General features: G+C 44.9%; 1 protein-coding gene across 2 annotated transcripts in view; it reads left to right on the forward strand.

Moving 5' to 3' along the window:
- LOC130908576 (sodium channel protein type 4 subunit alpha-like) overlaps positions 1 to 6,478 on the forward strand; it is a 123,882-nt gene extending 117,404 nt beyond the window's left edge. For both annotated transcript variants that reach the window (XM_057824145.1, XM_057824144.1), the window contains exon 31: positions 589 to 6,478. In XM_057824145.1, the coding sequence (XP_057680128.1) occupies positions 589 to 1,793 (1,205 nt within the window). In that variant the 3' untranslated portion in view covers positions 1,794 to 6,478. The remainder of the gene's footprint in view (positions 1 to 588) is intronic.
- Positions 6,479 to 10,298: the final 3,820 nt, after the last annotated feature.

The following is a 10,298-nucleotide window of genomic DNA, read 5'->3' on the forward strand; positions in this document are numbered from 1 at the left end:
AAACAGAACTTACATATGTCTAGCTGTCTAGCTAGGACTTAGCTCCAACGTCTTGTCGAGGACAGTACATGGACGTATAAAACGTGTTTTTGGAAAGTTATTTTGAGATTTAGGGGGCATTTAGTGGTACTCAAAGGGTTAATTCGGGTTACAACTGTGAATTAAAAAAAAGTGGAAAATGCAGCATTTTTTTTTTTTTTTTAACTGAAAAAGATCAAATATAAAAAATAGTACAGAGCCCGTAAAAAAATTATGCTTCGACAGGAAAAAAATCTTTCCATGTCCCTTAAGGGGCAACTTTTTTTTTCCCCGTTTTTTTTTTTTTCTTCGGTTTTTTTTCTTCTTCCATGCCACCTTAGGGGCTCCGTAAAATAGCAAATATGATTCATTTTGAAATTATTCTTCTTGAAATAATTGTTTTCTATTCCTTTCAAAATGTTCTTTTTTTCTATTTTTGATTGTTTTCATGTTGTATTCAACCGCCGATTCTTTGCTAAATTGAGGGGTAATCAAGTCGTAAGCCAAAGGAAGCTTCCGAAAGGGCAGAGGTAATATGGAGAAAAGCTGGTAAAAGGCTGTCGTCCGCAGGCATCGTGTTGGCCGACATCATCGAGAAGTACTTCGTGTCTCCGACGCTGTTCCGGGTGATCCGTCTGGCGCGCATCGGGCGCATCCTGCGGCTGATCCGCGGCGCCAAGGGCATCCGCACGCTGCTGTTCGCGCTGATGATGTCGCTGCCGGCGCTCTTCAACATCGGTCTGCTCCTCTTCCTGGTCATGTTCATCTACGCCATCTTCGGCATGGCCAACTTCGCCTACGTGAAGCGGCAGGCGGGCATCGACGACATGTTCAACTTCGAGACCTTCGGCAACAGCATGATCTGCCTGTTCCAGATCACCACCTCGGCGGGCTGGGACGGCCTCCTCAGCCCCATCCTCAACAACTCGCCCGAGGAGTGCGACCCGCGGGCGGCGCACACCGGCACGGGCCAGCGTGGCAACTGCGGCAACCCCTCGGTGGGCATCGCCTTTTTCGTCACCTACATCATCATCTCCTTCCTCATCGTGGTCAACATGTACATCGCCATCATCCTGGAGAACTTCAGCGTGGCCACCGAGGAGAGCACCGAGCCGCTGAGCGAGGACGACTTTGAGATGTTCTACGAGGTGTGGGAGAAGTTCGACCCGGAGGCCACGCAGTTCATAGAGTACGCCAAGCTGTCCGACTTCGCCGACTCGCTGTCGGAGCCGCTGCGCATCGGCAAGCCCAACAAGATCAAGCTCATCTCCATGGACCTGCCCATGGTCAGCGGCGACAAGATCCACTGCCTGGACATACTCTTCGCCTTCACCAAGCGCGTGCTGGGCGAGTCGGGCGAGATGGACGCCCTCAAGCAGCAGATGGAGGAGAAGTTCATGATGGCCAACCCCTCCAAGATCTCCTACGAGCCCATCACCACCACGCTGCGCCGCAAGCAGGAGGACGTGTCGGCCGCCGTCATCCAGCGCTGCTACCGCCGACACCTGGTGCGCCGCCAGCTCAAGGCCGCCTCCTACCTCTACCGCCGGATCGTCACGCCGCGCCGGCAGCTCGGCCGGGACGACGACCGAGACGACGACGACGACGAAGGGGCGCCGGAGAAGGAGGGCCTGATCGCCGCCATGATACGCGAGAACTACGGCTCCGGGCCTGTGGGCGCCGAGCGTTCCGAGACCGTCTCGTCCGCTTCCTCGCCGCCGTCCTACGCCAGCGTGGCGCCGACGCCGCCCGACCCGACCCGAAGTCGACCCTAATGCGGCCCCCGAACCACGGACCAGAGGTTTCCTCGCCTTCCTGTCGCCCCGCCCGCTGGACGCTCGTGAAACTGCAGCGGCTCCTATATATTTGCTAGCGTTGCACCGATATCGGTACCGATACGCCACTACGTCACCAATTTATCACAAGTACACTTCCGATCCGTTTGAAGTGGAAGGCTGTCAGCGAATAGACGTTCGTTACCAAACCTCTCACGTCAAATGGATCGGTTGCCTAGCTCTGTTGATCTTTTTAAAATCCAAATAATCTAGGTATTTCATTCAATGCTTTGACTTTGATTGGAATTTCTCCTGTACCAACATGGCTGTCCTGAGGCCATATTGGTTAGGGCCAAGAAAGTCCTTTCATGCTTCAAGTCTGAATTTGAGTATTACAAGTAGTCGTCCAATCCATATGAAGCGGGAGGTGTTTGTTCATTTGCTCCCAACCCTCCATCTTCAAATGGATTGGCCGTCTATCGCTATCCATCTCTGACCAAGCCGTAATTACAATAACTGCAGTTATCCCAGACAATAGTCGGTGATTTAATTACCTGTCATGTTCCGGTGAACACTTCCGCCTTCTTCAGAGGGTCACTGGTCTTTGGTGTGACGCGTCTTTATCAGCTAACGGATGAAGGCATGACTCACCTGTCAGATTGACAGGCGAGTCACGCCCTCTGCTGACCATTCACTCTTCCAGGTTGCCGGTCCAGGTCGTAGAGAGCATGTACGCCCCCTTGTCGCTGTTGATGGTCCTCGGGCCCCGCTTGCGGATCTCAATGAGCTCCCTGATCCAGCGCTGATGTTTGTTTTCTTCGGTGCGGATGACTCTGGCCTTTTCCCAGTCCATGATGTGGTTTTCCCTTTCGCAGTGATCGGTGATGGCTGGTTTGTGATGTTCTTATTCAGGCCCGAGCACTAAGTGTGCGAGAGCCCTATTGTAATGCAAAGGATTATTATTATTTCTTGTCCTTGACAAATGAAACTGGCCAATGTGGAGGCCTGAACATGCTCCAAAACTCAACAAAATTTGCAGATATGTGCGGCTTCGCGTACATTTCGATAATTGGCAAACGTTGCGAAAAAATGTAACAAAATGGCTGATTTTTTTTTTTTTAAAAAGCCCCTCCTATTAGGTTTTTTCAACATAGAGCAATGAAATTTGGGGAGTCCATACCTTGTGCAAAACTGCTCCAAAAAATCTCTTGCACCCATATTCCAAACCCAACAGGAAATCGGGTATTTTGGAATGAATGTAAAAATTTTACCAGCTGTGCACATTTGAGACCTTGTCGCCCAGGGAGTTAGTTGGATCCTCCTCAAAATTGGTGAGACTGTTCATGAGACCTATATTAAGTTTTCAAAATGGTACATTTTCATTCATGAGTCTGACCTGGGAGGGGTGCCAACGTCGGCCATTTTTTTGGCATAACACCAAATTCAAGAAATGACAACTCCCTGATACAACGTTCAAGCTTTTTCATATCTGGTATGTATGTGAGGTATCCCAGCCTGAAGTCGACTGCATTGAAATATTACCCATTAGGCCTGGCACTGCCTGCTTAGTACAGGAAACTTTTTTACGAGACTGGCTTCTCCTGGAAGGGAAAAAAAAAATCAGTTGCCCTCAAACCTGTTTCACGGGAGCCTCAAGACATGTGTTCAGGTGCCTGATGAAAAATATTGAGGTTTGGTTGAAGCAAAAGGGTCCAAACAGGAAAGTGAAAATAACAGTCGCCATTTTGTCTTGCCACGAATGTTGAACTGTCATAACTTGGCAGACATATCTACAGCTTATTTGCTTCAACGCTACAGTGCCAACTAGTGGCAACAGAAAGTCACTCATTTTACTTGTCCAGTTACATTCAGGTTGGTCATTGTAGTTTCAAAACCTTTTGTAATACATTTTAAGGCCCATGTCCACACATCTGTCTGTTGCCGTGATGACCCTTTGTTACTCATTAAACGGAATTATATTTTTTTCAGGGACTTGGCCAGTTTAGCCATGGAATGTGGCACACTTGGTCGAATTGGCCCAATTAGAAGATTCATTTCAGTTTTGAATTTGGGTGTGGCTGCACAGCTCAGTAGTGCCTCCTTTTTTATAGGACCCTCTTAAATAGGGTTTTTTTTTTTTCTCCTAGGTGTGTAATTGCATTTTCAATCCCCCAAAAAAAGAAACGTCAGGAAATTAAATCACCTATTATTGTCTGGAATAAAAGAAACATTTCCACTAATCAATAGGTGTAGGTAAAATGAACTCAATACAACTAATAACTGCAGTAATTTGGTGTTTAAAGAAAAAGATTTAGATTTCTGTATCGGGAACCAAAAAAACGGTATGGGTGCAACGCTAATATTTGGCGCGTGAGCCGAGCAAAAGCTTCTGTAGTCCTACGTCGACAGGCTTTTCCACGGCTGCTCCACGATTGACTTTTTTTTTTTTAACTATTTTTTAGCGTAACTCCAGGGAGACGAAAGCTTTGAGCTTTTCCTCTTTGGGACTGCGACGAAAGACGAGAATTTTCCAGTTCTGGACAAAAATTGCTTCTTTTTGTCGTTTACGCAAAGCAGATGACGACGACAATCAGCGAAAATTTGGACTGACGCCATGGACTTTTTTTTTCTGCTCTTTTTGGCGCATCTGATGTCAAAGTTGGGGGGGAAAGGCCTAAAAGAGAAGCTCCCGCTTTCCGTGTTCCCTAAAAAAACTCATTCCAAACGAGTGTATTTGCACAGGAGAAGATATACTATATATCTGGATCTAATATGTATATATCTATCTATCTATATCTAGTTATCAGGTTCCCTCCCAAAGAAGAACGGTCGGCGTCCTCGTGCTGGTGGTTCTTGATTTCCCGACGACTTGTCGTTTTTGCTTTTCTACGACCCTTGTTTTGCACAGAAGACAAAAAACAAACCACAAAAAAGCGTGAGGAGCAATAAACGCCGGCCGGGCCCGTGACCCGGAAGCTCCCGGAGCGAGACTTCCGGACAACGGGAAATGCACAAAACGCTCACTTCTCTTTGTGTCAAAGTGGCGCTGTGGTCCCACCCCCCTGTTTGGAGGACAGTAAAAAAAAAAAAAAAAAAAAAAGGGAAAGTGTCGCCACCTGGACTTTTGGAATTCTGCTGTTGAAAGCAGAAGTCTGTTCCCAAGTGTGGCGCCACGTACGCCGTGTGCTGAAGGGCTCTTTTCAGTAGCAATAGACCGCGAGTGTGCCTGCCCGCTTGCAACCGCACTCGTCCGCATCGTAATCGCCCCCCCAAAAAATTAAAACCTCCATAGATATCACACGAATATACAGTGCTGGCCAAAAGTATTGGCACCCCTGAAATTCTGTCAGATAATGCTCAATTTCTCCCAGAAAATGATTGCAATTATAAATGCTTTAATAGTAATATCTTCATTTATTATGCTTGCAATGAATTGACACAAAACTCCAAAAATGGACCGGACAAAAGTATCTGCATCCTCAGCCTAATACTTGGTAGCACAACCTTTAGACAAAATAACTTCGAACAACCATCAATGAGTTTTTTTCCAATGCTCTGCTGGAATTTTACACCATTCTTTGGCAACTGCTCCAGGTCTCTGAGATTTAGAAGGGTGCCATTTTCTGATCTCTCCACAGGTGTTCTGTTGTATTCAGGTCTGGCCACTTTCTCCGGTGCTTTCTCTCAAACCATTTTCTTGTGCTTTTTGAAGTGTCTTTGGGTCATTGTCCTGCTGGAAGACCCATGACCCCTGAGGGAAACCCAGCTTTCTCACACTGGGTTCTATGCTGCAAAATTTGTTGGTCGTCTTCAGACTTCATCAAGCAGTCCAGTGCCAGAGGCAGCAAAACAACCCCAAAACATCAGGAAACCTCTGCCATGTTTGACTGTGGGGACCGTGTTCTCTTTTTTGAAGGCCTCGTTTTTTTCCCCCCTGTAAACTCTGTTAATGCCTTTTCCCAAAAAGCTCTATGTTTGTTTCATCTGACCAGAGAACATTTTTCCAAAACTTTCTCTGGTAAGTTTTGGCAAACTCCGGCCTGGTTTCATGTCTCTGTTTCAGAAGTGGGGTCTTCCTGGGTAGAGTCCCTTTTCATTCCGATGCCGACGGATAGTACGGGTTGACACTTTTGTACCCTCGGACTGCGGGACAGCTTGAACTTGTTTGGATGTTAGTCGAGTTTCTTTCACTGAAATCTCTCATCAATCCGTCCATATCTAGGGAGGTTAGCCACAGTGTGATGGGCTTTACAGTTATGGATGACACTGCGCACGGTAGACACAGGAACATTCAGGTCTTTGGAGATGGACTGGTGGCCTTGAGATTGCCCGTGCTTCCTCACAAATTTGCTTCTCAAGTCCTTAGACTTTTTTTCTTCTTTCTTTCCTCCATGCTCAATGTGGTACACACAAGGACACAGGACAGAGGTGGAGTCAACTTAAATCCATTTTAACTGACTGCAAGTGTGATTGTCATTGCCACCACCTGTTATGTACCACAGGTGCTGTTAATTGCACAAATTAGAGAAGCATCACATGATTTTTCAAAGGGTGCCAATACTTTTGTCCGGCGCATTTTTGGAGTTTTGTGTCAAACGATAATAATAGAATTTTTTTTATTCTGTTTTGTGTTTTTTCATTGCAAGCAAAGTAAATGAAGATATGACTACCAAAGCATTTGTAATTACAATCCTTTTCTGGGGGAAATTATATGACAGAATTGCAGGGTGCCAATACTTTTGGCCAGCACTGTATTATTAGTAATATTTGTTTAACAAAACGGAAGATGCGCACGCATCTTGATTGCTGAAAGTGCCGTCGGATTGTGCGCTTGAAGTGCTACTTAGCATGCGCGTGGTTTTGTTTTTTAACCTTCATTCGCTGCCACCCTCCCAGTTCAAATGGATTGGACATCTACCGGTGATCAACTTGGCCCGAATCATAGCCACGTTAAAATACTGACTAGTTATAAAAATAAGACCACTGTTTTAAGATGGCCGCCACTTACTAACATTTGGCATTTAGTTTTTATATATTATGTGATATCTATGGCAAAAACGCCTCTGAGGTGGCTCCTGATTAGCCGAGAGAAGAAGAAAATATGAATTGTGCGCATGGACAGCCAAACTAGATAGCGCCCCTAGTGGCAGGGAGCTAATGAGCTGAGACTTACGGCCAAATTTCATCACAGAAATAAACAGATGGGTGCGCTAAGCTGAATACAAGTTCAAAAATGCATCGAAAGCTGTTCATTTTTAGAAATGGAATTTCACAAAGCAATTTTTGGAATGTGAGCAGCTAAACGTTAAGATGGGGGGCGAGTAGGAATTAACTTAGCTTTAGCTTTTTTACTTCCGCGATCGAACAATAAAGCCAAGAGTCCAAAACCGCATCAAACAATAAGATCCAATCAAGTCAAAGCACAAAAAAGTGTTTGTTAGGCCAGAGTCGGAGTTTCAGGAAGGTTCCGTCACGTCCGCCAGCTCGTTCCGGAGGAGACGCGCCTGCTTCCTGTTCACAATAAAAGCCGCGCGGTGGTCTCCGAAGCGTATCCGTGCGACAACAAACATTCTTCTCAGCTTGGAAGCAACAAGTTCAAAGTTTCTACGGACCCAAACTGGTTCAGATGCGTTTGTTAGACGAGCGTTTGACGTTAATCTTGAAGAGAAGCGGTGTCAAACAGGTTCAGCATTCTAGTGCAAAACTTGATTCACATTGGTGTCGTACTTGGACAAGACTAATGTCAAACTGGTTCAACACTGGCTCCAAACTAGTTTGAACTGGTGCAAAAGTTGTCATTGCGGTTCATGTGGGCAAAGTCACGGTGTCAAACCGAAATGGTGTCGGTTGATGATGTCGTACGCGCCGAGGGACTGACCTCGTTGGACTTTTCCGTTCCGACGCCGTTTTGTGCTTTCGGAGCGACAAAACACTTGCGTCAGGAGACGACAAAGGATTTCAAGTCATAAAACATCCATCTTGAACTTTTTCAGACTTTTATTTTGCCAGAAAACAAAAACTTTGGTGTGAAGAAGGAGAAAGTTGTGCCTCAGTGACCCCAAGTCCTCCCTTGCCTGGTGTTTTACAAACAATATTCATTCATTCTGATGATGATTACATGAAATATATCCACTTTTTAGTACTTGATGAGTTGTAATACTCTTTAGTATTTTGCAAATAAATGTCTGTATTTAAAACATCCCGCAGTAAATAAAATGACAACAGACGATACAAAAGGTGGCCTATTTGTACTCATCTCGTTCGCCGCCGCCAGGGGGAGCAAGAACAAATACGTCCTAGGCTGCCTTTGACGGCAATGGAAGTTCTTTCAATACCGGAGTTCTGACGAATGGGTATCCCGGTTGAATTGATATCCAAAGCGCTACTGAGCATGCGCACGACAACCACGCCCCTCCATTTTATAATGACTTTTGACCACTAAACTTTGTAAGCAATTACGTATATGCACGAAAGACTACAATAGAATATTGATGATATTGCGAGATAATAGCGTTAGGACGTTAACGTCTGATAAGCAGTAAACATGTCAGTCGCCTGGGTTTTAATAGTGTTGATTGCTCGAGATAGAATATTGACATTATAACGGGAGTATCTAAATATTTTCATCTAGTAATATATATATATATATATATACACACATATATATATATATATATATCATATCTAAATAGAGTGTCAAAACGTCAAGTAGATCTGTTCAACATTAAGCTGCTATCAACAGCGGGAATAAGACTTCGACAAGGGATACCCATTCGTCAGAAAACCTGTTAATTGGATTGGGCGTCTCCCAGCGTCAATGGCAGCCAGGTGGTGAAAATGGCGCTCAAATCCTAATCCGCATCAACGGAGGGAAAAAAGGGCATGAAAGCAATAGCATGTCATATGTTGTGCTGTGACGCCCTCTGCTGCACGACTGAGGAATTGTCAAAACAACTGGTAAAAAAAAAAAAAACGCTTTCTAATTGTGTACGGCACAAATGCTATTTTTAGACCGTGACGTCGCCATCGTAACGCGGAAGTGGGACATTATAGGCACGCCCTTGCATACAGTCCATGTTATTTCTGCTACTTTTATCCGGTATTCTTTCGAAAAAGAACATGCCGATCAAACACTGCTGCTATGGAACTTGTAGAAATGACTCTAGACATTACGACGTATGAAGGATGTTTTCTTCATATGTTCCCCAAAACCAAAACCTCAAAGGAAAAATGTGAAGAATGGATCAACTTGCGCGGATGTCCAAAAGACCAGTTTAATGCTAGCCTGGAACTCCGGACTCACCGCTGTTCCAGCCATAGAGTCTGGGACCCAACTCCTTATTGGCCTCTCGAGCCCGAACGAAATCTTCCGTGCACTCTTGCGCGTCGGAAGTCATCTCCAGAGATGGTGAACGGGAGAACCAAGAATATGTTCCTTTCCGCGGTAAATTCAGTTTTAAATGACCAAAAACTATGGGGTCAGATTAGTCTCATAAGTACTCGTACATACATTGTGGGATTCGTAAACACATAGCACGCGAAACACACACACATTGTGGGATTCGTACACACATAGCACGCGAACCACACGCAATTGTGGGATTCGTAAACACATAGCACGCGAAAGACACACACATTCACCAAATGTGTGTGTGAATTGTTTTACGCGCATTTGTAACGTGCTTCCAATTACAAATTCCCACTTACGAATGTGTTGATCGTTTTGATACTCGTCATGCGCAACTGAGAAGAACACATGCATTTTTTTTAACTGGAGCCCGTCTTCAGCCAATCAGACGTCTTCTTCTTAAACAGCCAATCACAAGGACTGGGCTGTTTCATCACGTCACTGCTGTGCGCCTGCAAGTCCGGTGTACTGAGTGACAAGTGACAAATGGGGAGCTTTTGTAAAAGTAGGATCCCCGTTTTTGATCGATTGATTTTTATCGATGCAAGGTGTCCCGTCGAACAAATGTAGCGTACGTGTAGCATACGTTTAACGGTTTTGCCTTTCTCTGTCATTGACAGCTGAAGACGTCCCATCCATTTTGAGTGGGAGGACCTCCCATGCACTTCAAATGGATTGGATGTCAACTGGTGAAAAACTCATTGAACCGCTCAGCAGAGGGATGATGAGAGCAAGATTAGATGTCTAATACTGTACTATATGTGGCATAAATAAGTCTTTTTAAGACTACTTTCTCCATTTCAAGCCTATTTGAAAGTCATACTTGGGAAAATTCAGACTTAAACCAGACTTCTTAATGTATGATTGTGATGTCTATGCTTAAACCAATTTAAGACCATTTTAAAAGGAAAAAAATAGACATTATAAGCCTGTTAAAAATGCTACCTACAGTGACAGTATTTAAAGGATGGTAGTCTATTACGGATATAAAAAAATATATTTTTTGAAAGACTTGGAGCAACAGAGCTTAACCCTTTCTTGCCAAATGAATCACATTTGATACACTTAGGATTTAGAACTCTTTCCTCCCCCCCAAA

This window comes from Corythoichthys intestinalis, chromosome 20, assembly GCF_030265065.1.
Source record: "Corythoichthys intestinalis isolate RoL2023-P3 chromosome 20, ASM3026506v1, whole genome shotgun sequence".
In the NCBI taxonomy this organism is placed as follows: Eukaryota; Metazoa; Chordata; class Actinopteri; order Syngnathiformes; family Syngnathidae; genus Corythoichthys; species Corythoichthys intestinalis.